This window comes from Moschus berezovskii, chromosome 6 (genome assembly GCF_049115385.1).
Source record: "Moschus berezovskii isolate FMDL1 chromosome 6, NW_MosBer_1.0, whole genome shotgun sequence".
Taxonomy (NCBI): domain Eukaryota; kingdom Metazoa; phylum Chordata; class Mammalia; order Artiodactyla; family Moschidae; genus Moschus; species Moschus berezovskii.
Window position 1 is genome coordinate 78,831,989 of NC_142465.1, and position 27,005 is coordinate 78,858,993.

Consider the following 27,005-nt stretch of genomic DNA (forward strand, 5'->3'; position numbering starts at 1 on the left):
GAACTGTGGTGTTGGAGAAGACTCTTGAGAGTCCCTTGGACTGCAAGGAGATCCAACCAGTCCATTCTAAGGGAGATCGATCCTGGGTGTTCATTGGAAGGACTGATGTTGAAGCTGAAGCTCCAATACTTTGGCCACCTGATGCAAAGAGCTGACTCATTTGAGAAGACCCTGATGCTGGGAAAGACTGAGGGCAGGAGAAGGGGATAACAGAGGATGAGATGGTTAGATGGCATCACTGACTTGATGGACATGAGTTTGGATAAACTCCAGGAGTTGGTGATGGACAGGGAGGCCTGGTGTGCTGCTGTCAATGGGGTTGCAAAGAGTCGGACACGACTGAGCAACTGAACTGAACTATCATATTAGGTCAAGCCACAGAACTCCAGAAGCACCCATGGGCCCCACTCTAGTCCCCACTCCCCTGCCAAAGGATCACCACTATTCTGACTTCTAACTCCAGAAATTAGTTCTGTTGTTTTTGAACTTACAAAGGAAAAAAAAAAAAAAGGAATGACACTGTATGTACTTTTTTGTGTCTGGCTTCTTTTACACATTGTAACACATGCACTGTTGTACATTTTATAAACATGGAATTTTTATCTGAGTGGCTTCCAGTTTTTAGCTATTATGGATAATGTTCCTATAAACATTCTTGTTACACGTCTTTGCGTGCATAGGAGCAGGCATTTCTGTTGGATGAAGACATCTAAGATTGGATTTTTGGGGTCAAGGATATATCTCAATTCAGCCTTGAAGTTACTGTCAGTTTTGCAAAGTGGCTACATTAACTTACACTCAGTCAATGGTGTATGCAACTTCTATCTGTTCTTAGTAACTTCGTCTCATTTTAACTATTCGGGTGGGAGGTAGTGGCATCCTACTGTGGCTTTCACTTGGTTTCTTCTCTTTCAGCCTCAGACCTTTTTTTCTTTCCACTTCTATATTTTTGAATTTTGTTGAAAAATGAGAATTCCCTGTAAAACAATAGCTATTAAAAAAAAAAAAAAACAGCAAGGAGAGACTTTTTGGCTCAGATGTTAGCAACCACCTTGAGGAGTCTGAGGAATAGAAAGATGGCTGAAGTAATGGATCAAGGACTTGAATACAAGCAGCCTGGTTCCAGAGTACATGTTCTTAATCACTGCATTATATTGTACTTCACATGTATTATTTTCTTCAAATCTCACAGCAATCAATGAGGCAGGTACTGTTGTTGTTTATTTGCTGAGTTGTGTCTGACTCTTTCGGGACCCCATGGACTGTGGCCCACAAGTCTGTTCTGTCCATGGGATTTCCCAGACAAGAATACTGGAGTGGGTAGCCATTTCCCTCTCCAGGGATCTTCCCAACCCAGGGGTCGATCTGCATTGGCAGGTGGATTCTTTACCATTGAGCCACCTAGGAAGCCCATCAGTACTATTACTGTCCTCCAATTGACAGAGGCAGAAACTGAGGCATGGTGAAGTTAAATTTACTGCCCAAGGTCACAGATTAAGTGGCAGTGTAGGAAGTCAAAACTAGGCAGCCCAATTTCATATGCTAAACCACCCCTTTTTAGCACTGCACCCACACTCACTGTTTTTCTCATTAGATTGGAGAACATGCTCCATTTTCTCAGGAACCCCACTTGAAGGAGCAAGGTTTCTCCTGGGGTGGAGGCAGGCGTGAGGTTATGGGCCAGGGAAAGCTATTCAAGAGGTGATGTGACTTGAGGGCACAGGAGCAGGTCAGACGATGAAGGGAAGGAAAGAAACCAGCAAAGGCACACAGACATTTAGGAAGGAAAAAAGTCAGAAAACTACTAAACTGATACTCAAAGGGGCTGAAAAGATTTCTGTACATAGTGGAAATAGGAACATGAAATATACATTGAATATAGTTAAATGAGATATTTCCCATTTGTCATTCTCAACTTTAAGTTTACTTCGCTATAGATTACTAATTGTTGAAATACACAAATCAGAGCAAAAGTAAATAAAAGTTTTAAAGCTGTATCTTTATAAGAAGTGAACAGTTAAACCATTATGAGAAAAATCTCAGTCAATGCAGTGCTGTTTTGCTTTATTTTCTATTGGTAGCTGCTGAGTAACTTTCAGTTCAGTTCAGTTCAGTCGTTCAGTTGTGTCCGACTCTCCGCGACCCCATGAATCACAGCACGCCAGGCCTCCCTGTCCATCACCAACTCCCTAACTTTACTAACTATATAAATAACCTTTCGAGGTTCTGTTTCTCCCTTCTGTTTTTCTGATCTAATTGATTCATGGGGCAGAGGATGCAATGGAAAAGGCTGGAGTCCGTGGACTGTTTACAGTGAGGCCTGACAGTGGTCCTGATGGATGTCACCATGTGACTAAAAGCCTATACATCCACTCTCCAGATATCCTGGCCTCCTCCCCAGCAAGGGCCACTCCACTTGAGGGCAAGCCAAGGGCACCTGACACTGAAAAGCAAATCAGATTTTTAAAGCCTCATTCAAGAAAAGAGGACTAAAAAAGTTTTAAATAAACTTTAAAAATTCCTGTAACTAGAAAATGGATTTACCTGACTCGCCTATGAAACAATGGAAATATATTTTAACTATTTACACATTGTGAACAAATGTTCTGTTATGGACTGAGAAAGAACCCTGGGGAATACAAGATGAAGTAGTACTTTCTAAGTCTCTGCTTTTGAACTGTGGTGTTGGAGAAAACTTTTGAGAGTCCCGTGGACTGCAAGGAGATCCAACCAGTCCATCCTAAAGGAGATCAGTCCTGGGTGTTCATTGGAAGGACTGATGTTGAAGCTGAAACTCCAGTACTTTGGCCACCTGATGTGAAGAGCTGACTCATGTGAAAAGACCCTGATGCTGGCAAAGATTGAGGGCAGGAGGAGAAGGGGACGACAGAGAATGAGATGGTTGGCTGGATGGCATCACCGACTCAATGGACATGAGTTTGGGTAAACTCCGGGAGTTGGTGATGGACAGGGAGGCCTGGCGTGCTACGGTTCATGGTGTCGCAAAGAGTCGGACATGACTGAGCAACTGAACTCAAGTGAACTGATCATATACTACATAACCTGAGATACGAAGTAATCTCTTGATTAATTCAGGAATAATATTTTGATTTATGGATTATCTATTTTCCTCAATTTTTATAATGTTTTAATTTCTTATTTCCATCTCTGTGAGGATGAAGGGGAAGAAAAAGAAAAGAGGACATTCAATTTAGCAAAGTTTCTTGAGAATCTGATTCATGTCCTAACTATCCCAGCTTAATGACAGTTTGGGTACAGAATTCTAGGTAGGAAAAATTTTTTTAATTTTTTAAAATAAGTTTAAAATTTTTTTTAATTAATTAATTAATTTTTGGCTATGCTAGGTCTTCGCTGCTGCTCATGGGGCTTCTCTGGTTGTGGTGTATGGCTTCTCACTGTGGTGGCTTCTCTTCTTGTAGAGCATGAGCTCCAGGGTATGTGGGATTCAGTAGTTGTGGTGCTCGGGCTTAGTGGCCCCGAGGCATGTGGAATCTCCAGACTAGGGATCGAACCTATGTTCCCTGAAATGGCAGGCAGATTCTTAACCCCTGGAACACCAGGGAAGTCCATTCTCCTACAGAACTCTGAAGGTAACTCTCAACTGCAGCCTAGCTTCCAGTGCTGATGTTGAGAAATCTGGACACTGTGACTCTGTCTCCTTGTCTGTGACTTTTCCCACTCTCCTTCTCTGGTTTGTATACTAACCAAATATATCCAGTGCTCTTAAAATTTCACAGTGATGTGCCTTAATGTGGGTTTATTTCAGTCTATTTTTCTGAGGTCTCTTTTAACGTGGAAATTTAGATCTCTCAGTCCTGGACCTTTTTTTGAATTACTTTGCTGATGAATCCCACTCTATATCATTTTGTCTCTCTTTCTGAAACCTGTATTATTAGACACTGGATCTTCTGAACTGATCCTCTAATTTTCTTATTTCTTGTATTTTCCATCTCTCTGTCTTTGGCTCTATTTTCTGGAATACAGGTCCTTAATGCCTCATCTGAAAACTTTGGGTATGTCAGAATTCAGAATTTTTAGAAAGGCAATAATGGTTTAAACCCATATATAACACTATCAATGAAATGTGAGGCAGTGGTATTTCTGTAGCAAAATGTAAGCATATTCACATAAATGTAATGAAGGCTGTACATAAAGTTGTGTGCTTTACTGTAATCTTTTTTTGATTTTCAGGACTTCAAAGATTTTGGAATTGTGGATAAGAGATCAGAGACTTCTGTATCTTCTATCTCATCTTTCAATGATCCAATAAAGTTTCTTTATATTGTTACCATGCTTTTAATTTCGAGGGCATGTTTCTCTTCTCTGAATCTCCCATTCCCCAACTTCCTTTTTAAAATTATATTTATTTACTGGGTCTCTGTTGAGGTGTGCAGGCTCTAGAGTGTGTTGACTCCGTAGTTGGGATGCACATACTTAGTTGCAGTATGTGGGATCTAGTTTCCTGACTGGGGATTGAACCAGGGCCCCCTGCATTGGGAATCTTAACCACTGGGCTGCCAGGGAAGTCCCCCAGCCCTTTTAAAATAGCATTTCATTCTTGTTTAGTGAATGCATATCTTCCCTTATTTCTCTAATGATATCAATTATTGTTTTGATGGTTTTTGAGGAGAAAGGGAATTCCTTTTCTTCCAAATTTCTTTTTTGTTTTTATTCGCTATCTTCCATGGTGAGGTTTTCCCCATGTATCTAGTAATCTATGGCTGTCTTGTTTATAATTAAGAGCTGAAGGGAGAAGGGTAGCTAATAAACTAATTAGAAGTTCTGAGTGGGTGGGATGGAGTGGCTTGATGACTTTGTGATTCATTCTAAGTTCAGTCAGGTAAGCAATTTTTTGAGAACCCCCTTGATTTGTACATCTTTAGGTCTTTCCTCTTGAGTTAGGTTTTCCAGAGAAGAGTTTTCCAAATCTTCTAACTAGAGTAATGTTTCTGAAACTCAAATTTTTGTAGTATAAACTGAATCACTTGTCAACTTTCCTCCACTACTGGCCTAGCAATAAACTCATTTTGGGCTTATTCAGTTAGTAGTTAATTGGCCATCTGCTTTCTTGCTTCCAAAATTATTAATTCTCCTGTTCTTATTTTTTATATTTCTGAAAACACACAGACACAAACACCATTTACGGCAGTTTTGGAAAAAGCAATTAGATGGATGTATTCAAAGTAACCTGAAATTAATAAGTGTTCTAAATAAACTCCTGTAATACGGTATGTACATATTTTATTGAAGGCAGCAAAATAGGGCAACAAAGTCTATATTTGCTTTGAGCTGACTCCTATACAATACTTTGGGAAACATGGATTGCTTTAGAAAATAATCTTCGTATTTCAAGAAGAGCCTTATTACAGCCCTTCTTCAATGAAAGGCTGAGGTAGAATGAAGGCCTCAGAGATGAGACACTGTTATCAGCTAATAGCAAATCTATAAACACAACTACTTCAGATATAAGCTGAGGATGATTAAAACATTTTGGGATGGCACTTCCCTGGTGGTTCAGTGGTTAAGACTTAGCCTTCCAACGAATGGGATGCAAGTTTGATCCCTGGTAGGGTCGGACATGACTGAGCGACTTCACTTTCACTTTTCACTTTCACACACTGGAGAAGGAAATGGCAACCCACTCCAGTGTTCTTGCCTGGAGAATCCCAGGGACGGGGGAGCCTGGTGGGCTTCCATCTATGGGGTCACACAGAGTCGGACACGACTGAAGTGACTTAGCAGCAGCAGCAGGGGAGCTAAGATCCCTCAAGCCTCATGGCCAAAACCAAAACAGAAAACAGAAACAATGTTGTAACAAATTCAACAAAGACTTTAAAAAGGTTCACATAAAAAAAAATCTTTAAAAACAAAATACTGTGGGATAAGGAGACATGACAACTTAACTGCAATGCGGGATCCTGGCTTGGATTCAGAAAAGAAAACTGGTGATTAAATCAGATCTGTATTTTACCTAAAAATATTGTACCAATGTTTCTTATTGTCTGATTTTGAAAACTGTACTGTACCTATGGAAGATGTTCATATCAGGGGAAGTTAGGTAAACAGTACGCAGAAACTTTCTGTACTATTTTTACAACTTTAAAATTATTTCAAAACAGTTTTTTAAAAAAGAAAAATAGATTTTTGGTTTGTCAGATTCTAAACCCTACAAAATATTAGAACATGGCAAAGAATGTTTTGTTGGTTTAATGATTATTGTTGCTGTTCAGTGGCTAAGTCATGTCTGACTCTTTGAGACCCCACGGACTGCAGGATACCAACCTTCCCTGTCCTGAACTCTCTCCCAGAGTTTACTCAAACTCAAGTTCATTGAGTTGGTGATGCCATCCAACCCTCTCATCCTCTGTCCTTCCCTTCTCCTCCAACCTTCAATCTTTCCCCGTGTCAAGGTCTTTTCCAATGAATCAGTTCTTCACATCAGGTGGCCAATGTATTGGAGTTTTAGCTTCAGCATCAGACCTTCCAATGAATAGTCAGGATTCATTTCCTTCAGGATTGGCTAGTTTGAACTCTGTGCAGTCCAAGGAACTCTCAAGAATATTCTCCAGCACCACAATTCAAAAGCATCAGTTCTTTGGCACTCAGCTTTCTTTATGGTCCAACTCTCATATCCATACATGACTACTGAAAAACCATAGCTTTGACTATACGCACCTTCATCAGCAACGTGAGGTCTGCTTTTTAATATACTGTCTAGGTTTGTCATAGCTTTCCTTCCATGGAGCAAGTGTCTTAATTTCACGGCTGCAGCCACCGTTCACAGTGATTTTGGAGCCCAAGAAAAGAAAATCTGTCACTGCTTCCACTTTCCCCCCTTCTATATGCCATTAAGTGATGGGACTGAATGCCATAATCTTAGTTTTTTGGGTATTTTTTGAGTTTCAAGCAAGTTTTTTTCATTCTCATCTTTCACCCTCATCAAGAGACTCAGGCTGTTGATATTACCCCTGGCAATCTTGATTTCAGCTTTGATTTATCCAGACTGGCATAAGCAGGGTGACAACATGCAGCCTTTCATATTCCTTTCCCAATTTTTAACCAGTCAGTTGTTCCATGTCCGGTTCTAACTTGCTTCTTGACCTGCACACAGCTTTTTTAGGAGACAGGTAAGGTGGTCTGGTACTCCCAACTCTTTAAGAATTTCCCACAGTTTGTTGTGATCCACACTGTCAAAGGCTTTAGTGTAGTCAATAAAGCAGAAGTAGATACTTTTTTGGAACTCCTTTACTTTCTCCACAATCCAACGAATGTTGGCAATTTGATTTCTGGTTCTTCAAAGAGCCTGCCTCTTTGAAATCCAGCCTGTCCTAGAAGTTCTTGGTTCACATACTACGGAACCCTAGCTCGAAGGATTTTGAGCATAACCTTGTTAGCATGTAAAATGACAGCAATTGTATGGTAGTTTAAACATTTTCTGGCACTGTCCTTCTGTGGGACTGCAATGAAAACTGACCTTTTCCAGTCCTGTGGGCACTGCTGAGTTTTCCAAATTTGCTAACGCATTAGTACAGCACTTTAACAGCATTATCTTTTAGGATTTTAAATAGCTCAGCTGGAATTCCATCACCTCCTAGCTTTGTTCATAGTGATGCTTCCTAAGGCCCACTTGACCTCACACTCCAGGATGTCTGGCTCGAAGTGAGTGATCACACCATCATGGCTATCTGGGTCATTAAGATCTTTCTTGTATAGTTCTGCTTCTGCTGTGTATTCTTGCCACCTCTTCTTAATTTCTTCCATGTCTGTTAGGTCCTTACTGTTTCTGTCCTTTATCATGCTCATCCTTGGATGAGATGTTCCCTCAACATTTCTAATTTTCTTGAAGACATCTCTAGTCTTTTCCATTCTACTGTCTTCCTCTATCTCTTTCCAATGATCATTTAAGAAGGCCTTCTTACCTCTCCTTGCTATTCTCTGGAATTCTGCATTCAGTTGAGTATATCTTTTCCTTTCTCCCTTGCCTTTTGCTTCTCTTCTTTCCTCAGCTAAAGCCTCCCAGACACCCATTTTGCTTCATTGCATTTCTTTTTCTTGTAAATGGTTTTGGTCACTGCCTCCTGTACAGTATTACAAACCTTCATCTATAGTTCTTCAGGCACTCTATCAGATCTAATCCCTTGAATCTATTTGTCACTTCCACGGTATAATTGTAAGAGATTTGATTTAGGTCATACCTGAATGCCCTAGTGGTTTTCTCTACTTTCTTCAATTTAAGTGTGCGTTTTGCAATAAGGAGATCATGATCTGAGCCACAGTCAGCTCCAGGTCTTGTTTCTGCTGCTGTATAGAGTTTATCCATCTTTGGCTGCAAAGAATATAATCCATCTGATTTTGGTATTGATCATCTGGTGATGTCCATGCATAGAGTCATCTCTTGGGTTGCTGGAAAAGGATGTTTGCTATCAGTTCACTTCAGTCGCTCAGTCGTGTCTGACTCTTTGCAACCCCATGGACTGTAGCACACAAGGATTCCCTGTCCATCACCAACTCCTGCAGCTTACTCAAACTCAAGTCCACTGAGTCAGTGAGGCCATCCAACCTCATCCTCTGGCGTCCCCTTCTCCTCCCACCTTCAATCTTCCCAGTATCAGGATCTTTTCCAATGAATCAGTTCTTCATATCAGGTGGCCAAAGTATTGGAGTTTCAGCTTCAGCATCAGACCTTCCAGTGAACACTCAGGACTGATATCCTTTAAGATGTACTGGTTGGATCTCCTTGTAGTCTAAGGGACTCTCAAGAGTCTTTTCCAACACCACAGTTCAAAAGCATCAGTTCTTCTGTGCTCAGCTTTCTCTATAGTCCAACTCTCATATCCATATGTGACCACTGGAAAAACCATAGCTTGATTACACGGACCTTTGTTGGCAAAGCAATGTCTCTAGAGCTTGTTAATATGCTGTCAAGGTTGGTCATAACTTTCCTTCCAAGGAGTAAGAGTCTTTTAATTTCATGGCTGCAGTCACCATGAAATTAAAGATTTTGGAGCCCCTCCAAATAAAGTCTGTCACTGTTTCCACTGCTTCCCCATCTATTTGCCATTAAGTGATGGGACCGGATGCCATGATCTTAGTTTTCTGAATGTTGAGCTTTAAGCCAACTTTTCCACTCTCCTCTTTCACTTTCATCAGAGGTTCTTCAGTTCTTTGCTTTCTGCCATAAGGGTGGTGTCATCTGCATATCAATAACTGATATTTCTCCCAACAATCCAGCTTGTGCTTCATCCAGTCCAGCATTTCTCATGATATACTCTGCATATAAGTTAAATAAGGAGGATTTTTTTTTTGACAAATTAAGTTAAATAACCAGCATATTCTCTTGACAAAACCCTGTTAGCCTTTGACCTGCTTCATTTTGTACTCCAAGGCCAAGTCCTTGTTTTTCTGGGCATCTCTTGACTTCCTACTTTTTCATTTCAATCCCCTATGATGAAAAAAGACATCATTTTTGGTGTTAGTTCTAAAAGGTCTTGTAGGTCTTCACAGAACCGGTCAACTTCAGCTTCTTTGGCAGCAGTGGTTGGGGCATAGACTTGAATCACTGCAATGCTGAATGCAAACAAACTGAGATCATTCTGTTATTTTTGAGACTGTACCCAAGTACTGCATGTCGGAGTCTTCTGTTGACTATGAGGGCTACTCCATTTCTTCTAAGGAATTCTTGCCCACAATAGTAGATATAATGGTCAGCTGAATTAAATTCATCCGTTCCCATCCATTTTAGTTTACCGATTCCTAAGCTGTCAATGTTCAGTCTTGTCATCTCCTGCTTGACCATGTCCAATTTACCTCGATTCATGAACCTAATATTCCAGGTTCCTATGAAATAGTTTTTTTTTTTTTTTTTACAAAATCAGACTTTACTTTCACCACCAAACATCCAAAATTGAGCATCATTTCCACCTTGGCCTTCTTTCTGGTGTGCTCAGTCCCTCAGTCGTGTCCAACTCTTTGCGACCCTACAGATTGTAGCCCACCAGGCTCCTCTGTCCATAAGATTTTCCTGACAAGAATTCTGGAGTGGGTTGCCATTTCCTCCTCCGGGGGATCTTTCCAACCCAGGGACTGAACCTGTGTCTCCTGCGGCTTCTGCACTCACAGTTGGATTCTTTACCACTGAGCCTGCGGAGAAGTCCCGTTCATTCTCTCTAGAACTATCAGTAATTACCTTTTCTGTTTCCCAGTAGCATACTGGACATCTTCTGATCTGGGGGCTCATCTTCCAGTGTCGTATCTTTTTGCCTTTTCATATTGTTCATGGGGTTCTCCAGGCAAGAATACTGGTGTGGGTTGCCATTTCCTCCTCCAGTGGACCACATTTTGTCAGAACTCTTCACTGTGATGTCTTCATCTTGGGTGACCCTGCATGGGCTCATGGCTTCATTGTTACACAAGCCCCTTCTGCCACCACAAGGCTGTGATCCATGAGGGGGTGAATTTGTTAACAGCTTAAAATGTACACAAAAGTGAAATGAAATTAATTTTCCTATATCATACTATTTCTGTTCTGAACCATTCAAATTTGTATTAAATAAGATGGTGATACATTTTAAATCTGAGAAAACCTAATTGAAAGGTCACTGCCCAAAACAGCTTTAACCACATCTAAAGGATACATATGTGTGTGTACATGCTTCAGAAATTATACAGCAAGACTTCGCAAAGGGTAGAATAACACTTCTGCAGGATGCTAACTGGTATTCTGTAGAAAATGAGTTTCATGGTCAAACAAATTTGGGAAATACTAGACTAATAAAGTTAAAAGGTTTCCTGTGAATTTTGAATAGAGAAAACTCACCTCTCTCCCTAAACCTATACATATTACCATTCATTCATTTTATAGAAAGCAATCTATAAAATTCACTTTCAAAAATACCTCTTTTATCAGAATGACCTTTAGGGCACTGGTTCCCCAGAGTATGAAGGCAAACAATGGCAAAAGAGAAAAGACATATATAACTGGATAGCTTATTAATTTGTATTATTTTAAGTCAAGAACTGCCTATAATTCCTTCTTTGAAATGAAATAATTATACACTAATAGAATTATAACTAATACTTACTGAAGATTTATTATGTGCCAGGTATTTCACAAAGTATTTGTTATTCATTTTCTCACTTATTGCTAAAACCAACTCTATGAGTCAGGAACTAGTATCACCAGTTTTACAGGTGAGGAAAATGAGCATGAGTTGTCATTCTCTCACGGTTATACATTTAGCAAATGGAAAGGGCTGGGAGCTAACCCTAACACAATCTGGTTTCCAAGCTTAAGCTCCCTCACCAAATATGATATAATAAAAACAGTTTTTTCAAGACTGCCTTAAAATAAATTCAGTTTCTCCTAATAATATTTTAGAAAGTTGGCTGGGATACTTTTCATTATGTCATCTTGCACAGCCTTAAAGGAAAATAAGATACTAAAATCCCTGTTGACCTATGAACCAGACTTGGTAGCATTTAAGATTTAAAAGATTTTAATGAATGTTTATAATGCAGTACATATTGGGTTAAAACTGGCAGAATTATATTTTATGAATTTCTTCTTAAAGAGTAAAAATCTAACATGACAGAATATCTAAAAAGTGAAATCTTAGCTTATATACTTAGTTACCAACAATCAGGGTAATTTCATAATGCTAGAATAACATATCAAGAACACCTGTGCACAAAAAATTATTTACCCAATGCAACACCAAACACAATTTTGAGGGCATAAAAAATTGGATTTACATCTATGTAGAGCAATTCCATGAGCTAAAGTACATATAGATTTAGTTATTTTAAAGATTAATGCTTAAGTATTTCTTCTGTGTATTTGAATGTTGCTATAAGTCAAATTCTGAGAATCTGGTCTTGCTTGGGCACTTAGATGTAAGCTAACGTTTCCCCCCAAAACTAGTAACTCAAAAAACTAGTAACTCAAGTTTCTTCAGAAAATATCTAATTCTATTTTATCAATGGGTCAAAGTGTTATAAACCACAGCAAATCATTTATTTTTTTAAAACCAAGAGTCAGAATTATGTAAAAATTATTATGGAGAAATAGCAGAAACAATAACCTCAATTTCTAAAAGCTTTATACTTAACTGAATGATTCTTTTATATTTCAGAATGAAAGAAATCTGTAAGTATATTCTCATTGGAGTTTTTGCATTTAAAGTTGAAGAGCAAGTGGAAGCTAAGAAAACAAGAGGGCTTCCCAGGTGGCTCCATGGGAAAGAATCCACCTGCCAATACAGGAGACGCAGGAGATGTGGGTTTGATCCCTAGGTCGAGAAGATCCCCTGGAGTAGGACATGGCAACCCATTCCAGTGTTCTTGTCTGGAAAACTCCATGGACAGAGGAGCCTGGAGGGCTACAGTCCATGGGGTCACAAAGAGTTGGTCATGATTGAGCGACTGAGCATGAATACATAGGAAGTATAGATGTCTTTTATTTTCTATAATTTACATGGGGAAGCAAAAAAAAAAAAGAAAAAACAAAGAACACCTTGACTGAAAGCATTTTTCCTGTGTCCCAGCTCTGCTACGAGCTAGCAGCAATCTCGTTCAAATCACTTAAAATTGCTGGTTTCCGCTGTAAAAGGAAGGCGTGAGATGATTTCTAAAATCCATTTGAGCTTTAAAATCCAGTGATTCTAGTGAGTTTACTGACTTCAAAAGACAGTACAAAACATTTATGGAAAATGCACACCCCCTGTAAACAGGTTAAGAAAAACCATGCCACTGAATTAATCATTGGTGCTTCTTCAGCCTCATCCTAAGGCACAGGGGAGTAATAAGGGCCAGTAGAGTGGAGTAGGAGTAGTACTGTCCCCAGAACATTTTAGCTCTAGTTTCTGTTTTTGAGGGCTTCCCTTGTGGCTGAGCTGGTCAAGAATCCGCCTGCAATGCGGGAGACCTGGCCTCAATCCCTGGGTTGGGAAGATCCCCTGGAGAAGGGAAAGGCTACCCACTTCAGCATCCTGGCCTGGAGAATTCCATGGACTGTATAGTCTGTGGGGTCGCCAAGAGTCGGACACAACTGAGCGACTTTCACTTCACTTCACGTCTGTTTTTGAGGGGTGGGGTGGGTAATAATCAATAATTAATAAGTAAATAAATAAATGAAGGCATGCAAAGGAGAAAAAGCAATAATCTAACAATATTAACAATTTGCTGAAAGGGTGTCCTGAGTCTTACATGAACCAAAGGGCATTTTTCTCTACTGAAAAACATGCCTGCCTGCCTCTGAGTGTGGTCTTCTGTAGCAACGTTTACATTTCAGGTCAGGCTATAGTTTCCTCATTAACCCAGCTGTGAACCTGTCCAACTGCTCACAGGCATCAACACTCCCAAGCTGGAGTGTATAAGTAATTGCCTTTTAAGGGTCAATTGGTAACAAGTGTGGGTAATTTGTATAGGCTCATCATCCTCTACTATTTTTTTTTTTTAAATTTTGGGGAAAAATCAGGACCTCTCCTGGAAAAGTGGATGACTGCATATATGAATCCCCTGTTGTCTGAGGCCTCTAATTCCAGCCTGGAGATGGAAGATGCTAATGATCATACTTACACGGTAGGTCAAAGGGAATACGACCCAACAATACACAACATGAAGTAAGGACTGGGCCCTATTTTTACCATTATATTCCAGAAGTCCTCCTTTGGGGAAATGGACCCACTGTTCAGGGTTAGAGCTGCTTGGCTACATTTGAGTGGATTATCAATCCACAAGGCATCTTCAAGTAAGGGTTAGTGGGCAATTCCAAGTGAGGATGATTAGACTGATCTTCTGACAGAAGAAATACAAGAAAATCTGGCTTTAACTCCAGAGAAAGGGTGTACAAAAAAGAGAAGAAATTGAGGATGATGAACAATATGGGGTCTAAGTCATCTTTACTTGGAGGAGTGCTCAAAGACCCACCAATGAGGAGGGCTGTAAAACCTACAGTGGACTATGACACAGTAAGGCAGGCCACTCATCTAGTCCTCCAATCTCTGCTGTAAAGGCACCAGCAACTTATTTGGAATGTTGTTACTGACTGGTGTTTACTCTGCTTTAGAAGCTTTTTTTTTTCCTATTCAGAAATCATTTACTAAATGTCCGTTATATACCACTGGGAATAATAAGAAGAGGGACTAAGTAGTAGTTCCTGCCCTCAATAGGTTGCAATAGGTCCAACAGGTTGGAAGAATGTGTACCCAAGTGTAAATCTCGTATCTGAAGATCACTCACCAAAGTTCGTCTACTTCAAATACTTGGGTTATTTATTCCTGCTGGCATTTGGAAAAATATCTAAACATACAGGAACTGAGAACCTTTCTTCTCCGCAGGCAGGCTCAGTGATAATCAAGCCTCTGCAGACACAGGTGGGAGACCCCTAACTGCTATCTCTCTTGCTCATGCACAGTATGGAACCAAATGACTGTCAAAACAAGCTCTCACATTAAGAGCATGAGACACTTCTAGCCCAATGTTAATACCATCTAAAACATTCTGGAAACAAAAATTCCAGATTTCATTGCTTATTTCTAATTTTTATGTCAGAAATCCTTTTTGTTTTCTCCATCAACAAGATGGAACTATCTAACATAAACAAGATCTATATTAAAATACAGCAGTTCAGTTCAGTCACTCAGTCATGTTCGACTCTTTGTGACCCCATGGACTGTAGCACACCAGGCTTCCCTGTCCATCACCAACTCCTGGAGATTACTCAAACTCAAGTCTACTGAGTCCGTGATGCCATCCTACCATTTCATCCTCTGGTATCCCCTTCTCTTCCCTCCTTCAATCTTTTCCCAGCATCAGGGTCTTTTCCAGTGAGTCAGTCCTTTGCATCAGGTGGCTAAAGTATTGGAGTTTCAGCTTCAGCATCAGGACCTCCAATGAACACCCAGGACTGATCTCCTCTAGGATGGACTGGTTGGATCTCTTTGCAGTCCAAGAGACTCTCAAGAGTCTTCTCCAACACCAGTTCAAAAGCATCAATTCTTTGGCGCTCAGCTTTCTTTATAGTCCAACTCTCATATCCATACATGACTACTGGAAAAACCATAGCTTTGACTAGATGGGCCTTTGTTGACAAAGTAATGTCTCTGTTTTTTAATATGCAGCAGTAGCTCACAATAATAAAAAGCACAGATAAATGACATAAACCAGGACAAATGATTTTTTAAAAGATGATAAAAACAATTAGTTCAAAGAACTATTTAAACAAGCAATCTCCATAATTTATTCTCCCTATAATACTACCAAGTAGGTATTATTACCTTTGTTTGATAGATGAAGAAACTGAAACCTGGGAGGGTAAAATGATTTTATTCAAGATATATTTATTGCAATAAGGATGAAAAATCTGACTCTGATCTCATTTGACTCATCCAACCAGCTGTCAAATTCTGTTTATTCTACCCTCATAATTTTTCTTTAATGTTACTTCCTCCTTTACATAATCACTGCAGCCCCTAGTCCAGAACTCCATTATCAACTCCAACCACAGGACCCTTTCCTAACCAGTCTTCCTGCTTCTCTCCTATCTTGTATATGCAAGAGATCAATTTTCTGAAGCACCATTCTACTCGCTTCCATTTCCTGCTCAAACATCTTTAACAAAGTCATTTCTCAGTCAGGCACTCAAACACTTCCCAATCTGTGCTCTTAAGTGACCTTTCTCCCACCTTACTTCCCATCCGTCTCCACCAAGCACCCAAGCTTCAATCAAACAGAAACCCATGCTTTTATTCAAAGACGTTTTGATCTTTTTTGTCTCTCCAACTTTGCTTTGAGAAATGCCTTTCCTAATTCTTCTCACTACAGTGAAGTTTGTCTGAATTCCAGGCACTCATAGTACAAGGACCAGGTCTATGCCTTCTCCACCAAGGAACCTGAGCTTCTCTCTCATCAGGCTGCCCATGGCACACCTCTATCTTCTTTTTTTTCCCCCAATAAATATTTAGTGTGTAACTATTATGTGCTAGTTACTACGGTAAATCAAGCAAAAAAAGCTTACACTTTAGTTAGGGAGTCAAAAGTGAACAAAAAACCATCGCATCTTATCAGGTCCACAGAAAGTGGTCAGCTCAGGAGTCTACCTGAGCCTAAATGAAGGGTACATGAATTTGGCTTTGCCTAGGAAAGTCAAGCAGGGCTTCCCAGGAGAGCTAACACTTGAACTGAATGGGAAAAGCCGCACAAGTTGTCTGCTCAGAAGACCAGTGCATATATATAATCAAACGCATTGAGCTGGAGATGCAGAGTCACAGTGGCAGACTGGAGTCCCCTAGTGTAAAAACAACAGCATACCACCACAAAGGGCTATTTTATGAGCCACAATAAAATGTTTGTAGAAGCAAGTTTTAAACTGAAAACTGTTATACAAATTTAGGATATCATTTATTTATAAAGTGAAAGAAAGTAAAGTCACTCAGACATGTCTTACTCTTTGCAACCTCATGGATTGTAGACTGCCAGGCTCCTCCATCCATGGGATTTTCCCAGCAAGAATACTGGAGTGGGTTGCCAGATCTTCCTGACCCAGGGATCGAACCTGGGTCTCCTGCATTGCAGGGAGACTCTTTACCATCTAAGCCACCAGGGAATCCCTCATTTATTTGTAAATAACATATAAATGCTTCTCATCTACTTTTTGAATGTAATTGGCCACAGGAATTATCAGACTCTTAAGAAACATATAAGTAGAAGGTAAAGGTTTAACAGTATGAACATTTATGAAGTTGGCAAATCTAGGTTTCACAATATACTGCTCTACTGCTCAATTTTTCTCTATGCACACATCCCCTCACATGAGAAACACACCCATACACAACTTCCAAAGGTAAAGGGCTTAAGAGCAGTGGATCTACACTCATATTTTAAATGTACACTTAAAAACATAAGCAGAATCTTCAACTAGAGCTTCCAGATAATTTCCCTTTTTACTGTTAGCAACTTCCTAACATGACAGACGGAGAAGGTAATGGCACCCCACTCCAGTAGTCTTGCCTGGAAAATCCCATGGACGGAGGAGCCTGGTAGGCTGCAGTCCATGAGGTCGCTAAGAGTCGGACACGACTGAGCGACTTCACTTTCACTTTTCACTCTCATGCATTGGATAAAGAAATGGCAACCCACCCCACTGTTCTTGCCTGGAGAATCCCAGGGACAGCGGAGCCTGGTGGGCTGCCGTCTATGGGGTTGCACAGAGTTGGACATGACTGAAGCGACTTAGCAGCAGCAGCAGCAACATGACAGAACCCGCGCTCGGTTTCTAGGCACAAGTCAAGGAGTTTCCATTTTCTCCACAGCACTAATGAATTCACAATCTATTCACAAGGATTCCTAGTCTTACTTCAATATATCTTTAGGAACTCAAATTGGTCAACATAATATAAAATAATATAATAAATAGTTTGTAATATGGATGAGGAACACAAGTCTAAACCGTATATATTCATATGAAGGAACAGAGCTCACTGTCATTAGAAACACACACTCTGGGATTCTGAAACCACAGGAAACTGTGGCAATAAGAGAGAGAAAGAAAGAGAAATGGGCAGGGGTGAGGAGAGGTGTATTGTGCCTTGTACACGATCAGGAAATGATTCAGGGAAGGGACTTCTGGCTCTAATGGCATGAACGGGTTAGTGAATCCTCTCTTCAAAACAGTAAGAAAACTTATCAGTCATTTCAGGGTTCCAGAAATCAATCAAAGGCAGATAACAAATAGAGAAATTTCATGAAAAGTTGCTATAGCTTTAGGGTTAATACCAGCAGGAGGCTACAAACCTACTTCCTGGGGCTATTCCAACCCAAGAACTCCACCCTCTAATCCTCAGCTCTGCCAGGAGAACTTTTAGGATACAGTTAGGCGAAGACTCTTGAGAGTCCCTCGGACAGCAAGGAGATCAAACCAGTTAATCCTAAAGGAAATCAATCCTAAATATTCATTGGAAGGACTGACACTGAAGCTGAAGTTCCAATCCTTTGGCCTCCTAATGTGAAGAGCTGACTCATTAGAAAAGAACCAAACACTGGGAAAGACTGAAGGCAGGAGGAGAAGAGGATGACGCAGGACAAGATGGTTGGACGCCATCACCAACTCAATGGACATGAGTTTGAGTAAACTCCAGGAGATGGTGAATGACAGTAAAGCCTGGTGTGCTGCAGTCTGTGGGGCTGCGAAGAGTTGGATACGACTGAGCACCTGAATAACAACAAAGGCCATGAAAGCCAGTAGTTTTTCTGTCAGGAGGGGTAGACTCAGCTTGGGGTACTGGGGTGGATGCAGTAGAAAGCCACGGGTTTGTCAGCTAAAACTGGCAAACTTGGCAGGAACCTAACTGGTTCTTCTAGCTTGAGGTTGTGGTCTGACTGGTGTGAGTGGCAGATCAGCTAGAAATATGAAGGGAAGATCCTGGAAATGAGAGAATCGTAGAATAACTAGTTATATTCTCCTGATATTCCTGACTGACTGAAAATACTGGGATGGGGAGGGGGAGACAAAAGGGTGCAACAAAAAGAAAAAGCGAAGGCATTCTTGAGAACTGGCTGGATTCTAAATGCACTTCCCAAATCACAAACAGATCAACAGAAGGTAGAAGCTTTCCATACTCCAGGTGCTTAAGCACAACTTATGCCCAAATCACTGTCTATGAAGAGAGAGGAGTGACTCCTAGTCAGGATAAAAAGTAAAAAGAAGAATAAAAATCATCAAGCAGACACATCAGTGACCACGGAGGAGTCACAGTCCACAGTTTAATCCAGGTAAAGTACTAAAAACACACACATAAACACTCATCTCTATGTTTCTCAAAAACAAACCAACAAACTTCAGAGTGTTGAAATATATTACTAAAACATCCAATTTACTAAAAAGTTACAAGACATGCAAAGAAACAGGAAAAGTGAGGCCCTGACTCAAGTAAACAAGCAGTAACTAGAAACAGGCTCTTAGCAGGCCTAGATGTTGTAGCACATGACTTCAAAGTAACAATTACAAATGTATCGAAACAATTAAAGGAAACATGACAAGAATTAAAGGAAATATTCCGAAGTCAAGTAGGGAATCTCAACAGAACTATAGAAATTCTAAATGAAAATTCTAGAGTTGAAAAGTACATTAACTAAAATAAAAATTCACCAGATGAGCTCAATAACTGACTTGACCTGGTGGAATAAAGAATAAGTAAACTGAAACAGATTAATCGAAATTATTCAATCAGAAGAAAAGAAAGAAAAAACACTTTAGAAAAATGAACAGAACTTTAGATCCAGCTTAAAAACAAACAGAATCTGAACCTGCAGGGAACAAACAAGCATCCCCATATACTTGTGGCAAAAGTCGCAGAAGAAGAGAAGGAAAGAAAAAATATTCAAAAAAATTACATTAAAAAATTTCCCAATTTTGATGAAAACAATCCACAGACCCCCAAATTTCAATAAACTGCAAGTATGATAAAAACAAAAATATCTATCCTAGATCTATCAGTGTCAAACTGCTGAAAGCCAAAGATAAACCAAAAATCTTGAAGACTGCAAGAGAAAAACAGCTCATCGTATACAGGGGCACAACAGCAGGGTTAACAACTGACTTCTCGCTGAGGTCATAGGGCTGAGGAGACAGGAAGAAACTGTCAACCAAGAATTCTACAGCTAGCAAAACTATCCTTCAAAAATGAAGACAAAAGAAAGACATTCCTAGGTAAACAAAAACAGAAAATTTGTTTCAGGCAGACCTAGCCTCCAGAAAATCCTACATGATGCACTATTAGCTAGAAGGAAATGACATTAGAAAATAACTCAAATCCACAGGAACATATGAAGATCAATGGAAATGGTAAATTTCTCTACTATAAAATAACTGTACTACTATATTGTTTCATTTCATATAACTATAACCCTGCAGAAAGGATGATGAGGGACAGAACCCCACTGGACCAAATTGCTTTATTTTACCAGCAGCATAACACATACATACAAACACACACACACACAGCCATCAGTAGGTTGTAATGATTTCAAGGTGTAATTCTTGATTAAGAACTAAGAAAATACAAAAATAACAACAAAAATAAATAATTTAAAAAATTGCAAAGGCATTCAAAAGATACAGAAAGAATTTATTTAACATAAATCAGTAAAGAAGGAATAATAAAGGACAAGAGACATATAAGAACAATTAGTAAAATGGCAGACATAAATCCACCTATATTAACAATTATATTAAAAGTAACTAGACTAAATACTCTGATACAAAGGCAGTAATTTTCAGACTGCAAAAAGAAGTAAGATCCAGATGTATGTATGTTTGTTTTTCTTTTCCCCAAGAGATATACCTCAGATTCAGAGTTTGAAACTAAATGAAGGAAAAAGATGTCATGCAAATAGTAATTAAAAGATAGATGCAGTGGTCATATTAATATCAGACAAAACAGACTTAAGACAGGAACTACTAAGAGAAACAAAAAGGGACATTTCATATTGATAAAAGGCCTAATTGGTTAGGAACATTCTGTAGGACAGACCGTCTCATCTACTAAGCTGTAAAATAAGTCTCATTAAGTTTAAAAGACTGAAATCAACAAAGTATATTCTCTGAGAACAATGGGATTATAAAGAGAAAGACTTGGGTCACACTTAGACATCCGGAAATTAAATAATACACTTCTATATAAACTAGGACCAAAGAAAAAATCATAAGGAAAAATTTAAGAATATCTTGAACTGAATGAAAATTCAAACACAATATATCAAACTTTATGGGATGCAGCTAAAGGGAAACTTAAGGGGTAAAGTGTAGCTTTAAACATATATTAGAAAGGATAAAATTCTAAAATCAGTGACCTAAGATTACATGTCAAGAAGCTAGGAAAATAAGACCAAATCAAACCCAAAGCAAGCAGAAGGAAAGAAATAAAAAAGATCAGAATGGAAATAAGTGATATACAAAACAGAAAAACAATAGATTTTAAAAAGTAAATGGAATCAAAAGCTGGTTTTCTGGGAAAAGCTGCAAAATCAAAAAACCTTAGCTAGATTAACCAAGAGAAAATAGAAGACATAATTACCAAAATCAAGGATGAAAGGGTGGGTATCACTACGAACGCAGTAGAAATTAAAAGAATCAACGGAATTATTATTAGAATAACTTTATACCAACAAAATAGCTAATTAACAGGTAACAGAAAAATTCTAGAAAAACAGCAATTACCAAAACTGATTTAATAAGAAATAGAAAAAAGAAAAACACTGATAACTAGCAAAGAAATAGACTTAGTGATTAAAATACCTTGATAAAGCCTCTGATTTATAATATTTCATTCTTTTTCCTTTTTTTCTAGTACTTCTGTTAAATCTGTAAGTTCATCGTCATTTGTACATGATTTGAAAATGCAGCCAATACAGCAGCCTGTGTATTTTAATTCTAGAATGGATGCTATAGAAAGCCTCGTTTGTTACCACCATGCCCAGACTTTTCAAATAAATTGTCTATTATAGTCCATTACTTATGAAGTATAAAATTATGTGCTTCTATATAACTCTTGATGAAAGTGAAAGAGGAGAGTGAAAAGGTTGGCTTGAAGCTCAACATTCAGAAAACGATCATGGCATCTGGTCCCATCACTTCATGGGAAATAGATGGGGAAACAGTGTCAGACTTTATTTTTTTGGGCTCCAAAATCACTGCGGATGCTGATTGCAGCCATGAAATTAAAAGACGCTTACTCCTTGGAAGGAAAGTTATGACCAACCTAGACAACATATTAAAAAGCAGAGACATTACTTTGCCAACAAAGGTCCGTCTAGTCAAGGCTATGGTTTTTCCTGTGGTCATGTATGGATGTGAGAGTTGGACTGTGAAGAAAGCTGATCGCCGAAGAATTGATGCTTCTGAACTGTGGTGCTGGAGAAGACTCTTGAGAGTCCCTTGGGCTGCAAGGAGATCCAACCAGTCCATTCTAAAGGAGATCCATCCTGGGTGTTCATTGGAAGGACTGATGCTAAAGCTGAAACTGCAATACTTTGGCCACCTCATGCGACGAATTGACTCACTGGAAAAAGACTCTGATGCTGGGAGGGATTGGGGTGGGAGGAGACGGGGACGACAGAGAATGAGATGGCTGGATGGCATCACCAACTCGATGGACATGAGTTTGAGTGAACTCCGGGAGTTGGTGATGGACAGGAAGGCCTGGAGTGCTGGATTCATGCGGTCGCAAAGAGTCGGACACGACTGAGCGACTGAACTGAACTGAACTGATATAACTCTTATTGACACTGATAAGATAACATGTCTTCAAGGGAAGAATGGATTTTTCTTGGTGGTCCAATAAAAGAAAATGGAAAGTATTTGCAGGTTAAATCTATCCTTATGCAACAAAAGCTTCCCCTCCAAGGCTCTTTCAGTTCAGTTCAGTTCAGTCGCTCAGTCGTGTCCGACTCTTTGCGACCCCATGAATCATAGCACGCCAGGCCTCCCTGTCCATCACCTACTCCCAGAGTTCACTCAAACTCATGCCCATCGAGTCAGTGATGCCATTCAGCCATTTCATTCTCTGTCGTCCCCGTCTCCTCCCACCCCCAATTCTTCCTAGCATCAGACTCTTTTCCAGTAAGTCAACTCATCGCATGAGGTGGCCAAAGTATTGCAGTTTCAGCTTCAGCATCAGTCCTTCCAATGAACACCCAGGATGGATCTCCTTTAGAATGGACTGGTTGGATCTCCTTGCAGTCCAAGGGACTCTCAAGAGTCTTCTCCAATACCACAGTTCAAAAGCATCAATTCTTCGGCGATCAGCTTTCTTCACAGTCCAACTCTCACATCCATACATGACTACTGGAAAAACCATAGCCTTGACTAGACGGACCTTTGTTGGCAAAGTAATGTCTCTGCTTTTTAATATGCTGTCTAGGTTGGTCATAACTTTCCTTCCAAGGAGTAAGCGTCTTTTAATTTTCTGGCTGTAATCAGCATCTGCAGTGATTTTGGAGCCCCAAAAAATAAAGTCTGACACTGTTTCCACTGTTTCCCCATCTATTTCCCATGAAGTGATGGGACCAGATGCCTTGATCTTTGTTTTCTGAATGTTGAGCTTCAAGCCAACCTTTTCACTCTCCTCTTTCACTTTCATCAAGAGGCTTTTGAGTTCCTCTTCACTTTCTGCCATAAGGGTGGTGTCATCTGCATATCTGAGGTTATTGATATTTCTCCCAGCAATCTTGATTCCAGCTTGTGCTTCTCCTAGCCCAGCGTTCCTCATGATGTACTCTGCATGGAAGTTAAATAAGCAGGGTGACAATATACAACCTTGACGTACTCCTTTTCCTATTTGGAACCAGTCTGTTGTTCCATGTCCAGTTCTAACTGTTGCTTCCTGACCTGCATACAGGTTTCTCAAGAGGCAGGTCAGATGGTCTGGTATTCCCATCTCTTTCAGAATGTTCCACAGTTTATTGTGATCCACACAGTCAAAGGCTTTGGCACAGTCAATGAAGCAGAAAGGCTCTTTACAGGGAAGTGAATCTTATCAAGTGGTTTAAAGGTTGAGTAAAGCTCTCCTGACAATCTGATACAGAAAGGCAAAAAGAAAGCTAAAAGCTAGAGAGAGACCTTTCTATGCGGAGTATAGGATATTTTTATCTTAGGAAATATACCACAAACAAAATGATTTCCTGTATGATGTGATAGCATACCTATTGTAATTTATGATGCTTCCTTTACTCGCTTACTAAGTTAGTAGTAACAGGTAAAGTCAAAGAGGTAGGCTGGGGCCAAGGATTAGTAAACCAAGTACGAGTTTGGATTTTATTCTAAGTATGACTCAAACAGGAAAATAGCATTATTTGCATTAAGAGAAAAAGGATCTTGGCTGCTACATGATAAATTAGGCAATAGTAACAGAAACAGTGAAAAGATTTGGATTAGAGTGTTGACAAAGATGATGAACACCTCACATGAATTAAATTCTTTTAAGTCTCCTAAAAGCCACTTGAAATAGGTGCTACTGTCTTCATCTTGCAGATGAGCATGCCAAGGTAGAGAGAGATTAAATAATTGGCCAAAGGTCATACTACTAATTAGAGACGATATTAGGACTCAGACCTAAAAAATCTGGCGGAAGTGCTGAGCTCTTAATTATGGACACTATCCCGCTATGGTCTTAGGATGAAGAGAAGAGGCTGAAGTAGGAAAATATTCTAGAGTCACGGTGACCAAGACTTGTTAATGGATTGGATGCAGAGATGATGGAAATAGAGAAAAAAAATCATTCATAGGTTTTGCTTGAGCAACTAGGTGAATTTAGTAGTATCATTATACAGCAGAGACAGGATAGAAAACGGGAGGGAAAGGAGTCCTGGACCCAGCTCTGGAGTACCACATTTAAAGGCTGAATAGAGAGAGATGAACCAGCAAGAAAGACCAAGAAAGGAATTTCAGTGCCTAAGAGGGAAACAGGGAGCATCATGAAAGCCAACAACTCAAGTGTTTCAAGGAGGATGGAGGAGGCAATGTGTAAAATATCGCTGACCGATTGTGGACAATGAAGACAGAGAAGGACCGTGAGATTTTTGCAGAATGAAGGTAAAGCTGAAAAGAGCAGCATCCTGCTATGTTAACTATCATCATCACACTTACCTTGTTTTACTGTTTGTCCCATGTCTAGACTGTAAGCTCCTGGGCAATGACCATGAGCTTTATCCTAAATCCTTATCTTCTAATTACAATGCTTGGAGTAGAATGGAAATTACATTAGTGCTATGCAATGTAATGTAAATGCAAAATTAATTCAAAGGGCTTTTGGGTGTGATGATTAAGAAGATTTCAATAGGACGATGACATGCCTCCTTCTATTTCACCACCTCATCACTCACGTACCGTCAGAGATCCGTTCTGTGTGCTGGGTGAGTTGCTGCTCTGCTCCCCATGGGCTTGCGTGCTTCCGTAGAGTGTCAGGTTATGCTCACTGGTCTGGCCGGCATAGTCCTGAGTGTGTGGCACTCCATACTCTGTGGGAATTCCATTCTGTGGAGGTGGTGGAAACGGGATGGTAGTAAAAGGCTGAACCATTGCGTCAGGAGTTGTTGTTGGCTCCTGGTTACCCTGGAACAAACAAAGAAAGAGAAGATGAGACTAAAAAAAAAGTTGACTAGTTACCAAAGGACCAAAGATTTTCCTTTAAACCAAACTTTTGTAAATGCAAGGAAATTTGTTAAAGAAGATAAGTTACAAGATTTGAAATTCGTTTGAGCCATTACTGTTTTCTTTAGTACACTCTATTCCTTTAGTGATTCTTAGGGGAAAACAAATTAATTTCACTAAATTACAATTATTTGTAATTTGTTGTAAACTCCAATACTTTGGCCACCTGATGCAAAGAACTGACTCACTTGAAAAGACCCTGATGCTGGGAAAAGACTGAAGGCAGGAGGAGAAGGGGACGACAGAGGATGAGATGGTTGGATGGCATCACTGACTTAATGGACATGAGGTTGAGCAAGCTCCGGGAGTTGGTGATGGACAGGGAAGCCTTGTGTGCTGCAGTCGATGGGGTCGCAAAGAGTTGGACATGACTGAGTGACTGAACTGAAATTACAATTCATAGTAACAGGTAGAATGACAGTATAAATTAAATTCTCAAAACCAGATGATATATACCTCTAGATTTTAAGAACACAGAGTTCAGGAGAAAGTACATTGTTAACAAATTAATCTTTGAATTTCAAGGTAGAGATTTATTTAAGTCCTGGCCACTAGGTTAATTAAAAAAAAACAAAACAAGCCTTTCCTTAAATTAGAAACTAGACAAAAAAATTTCCTAGACAAAAACCTTGAGTTTTTCATAATTACTGCCAGCATTTCAAGGCTAGCAGATACTTTTCCACATGGGGTCCATCCCCAGATGCTTATTACTTGGGATCTCATGTGATATCTCAAATATCACTACAGAACATACAGTAACAGCAGGAACCTGTTAGAAGCCCTTTTGATTCCATAGCCCCTGTCTTATTTCTGTTGAGTCTTTAAGTTCAGATACAAATGAGGAGTTAAATCTTGTGTAAGAGATTTTGTAAAATCCACCTTTCTCAACAACTTAGTTTCTGACCTCCCATTTTAGTCCATAAAAGGCAGAGTCATTATTTTACTAAAAACAAACATGTTTTCAAAGTCCGGGGCCACTATCCTTTTGGAAGTAGCTGAAAGAGATGGTCAAATGCTTCAAAGTGGTAGCACTTTGATAAACCCCTTCCCCATATTTTAGACATCATATCATTAGGGATCAAAGAAAATCTGGGTTTACATCACTTGGATTCCTCCTAGTCATAAGCATCATTTCCTTCAAACAAAAAAGTAATTATTCCTTTTTCTTCCTCAGTTCAGTTCAGTTCAGTCTCTCAGTCGTGTTCAACTCTTTGCGACCCCATGAATCATAGCACGCCAGGCCTCCCTGTCCATCACCAACTCCCAGAGTTCACTCAAACTCATGTCCATCGAGTCAGTGATGCCATTCAGCCATCTCATTCTCTGTCGTCCCCTTCTCCTCCCACCCCCAATCCCTCCTAGCATCAGACTCTTTTCCAGTGAGTCAACTCGTCACATGAGGTGGCCAAAGTATTGCAGTTTCAGCTTTAGCATCAGTCCTTCCAATGAACACCCAGGATGGATCTCCTTTAGAATGGACTGGATGGATCTCCTTGCAGTCCAAGGGACTCTCAAGAGTCTTCTCCAACACTACAGTTCAAAAGCATCAATTCTTCCGTGCTCAGCTTTCTTCACAGTCCAACTCTCACATCCATACATGACCATGGGAAAGACCATAGCCTTGACTAGACGGACCTTTGTTGGCAAAGTAATGTCTCTGCTTTTTAATATGCTGTCTAGGTTGGTCATAACTTTCCTTCCAAGGAGTAAGCGTCTTTTAATTTCCTGGCTGCAATCAGCATCTGCAGTGATTTTGGAGCCCAAAAAAATAAAGTTTGAC

General features: G+C 39.8%; 1 protein-coding gene across 25 annotated transcripts in view; it reads right to left on the bottom strand.

Moving 5' to 3' along the window:
- The window catches only part of RBFOX2 (RNA binding fox-1 homolog 2), a 299,196-nt gene that overhangs the window by 47,008 nt on the left and 225,183 nt on the right, over positions 1-27,005 (bottom strand). For all 25 annotated transcript variants that reach the window (XR_008681951.2, XR_016037645.1, XR_008681952.2 and 22 more), the window contains one exon: positions 24,902-25,126. Coding sequence is in view for 22 of the 25 variants with exons in the window: in XM_055396666.2 (XP_055252641.1) it covers positions 24,902-25,126 (225 nt within the window). In the remaining 3 variants the exon portion in view is untranslated. The remainder of the gene's footprint in view (positions 1-24,901; positions 25,127-27,005) is intronic.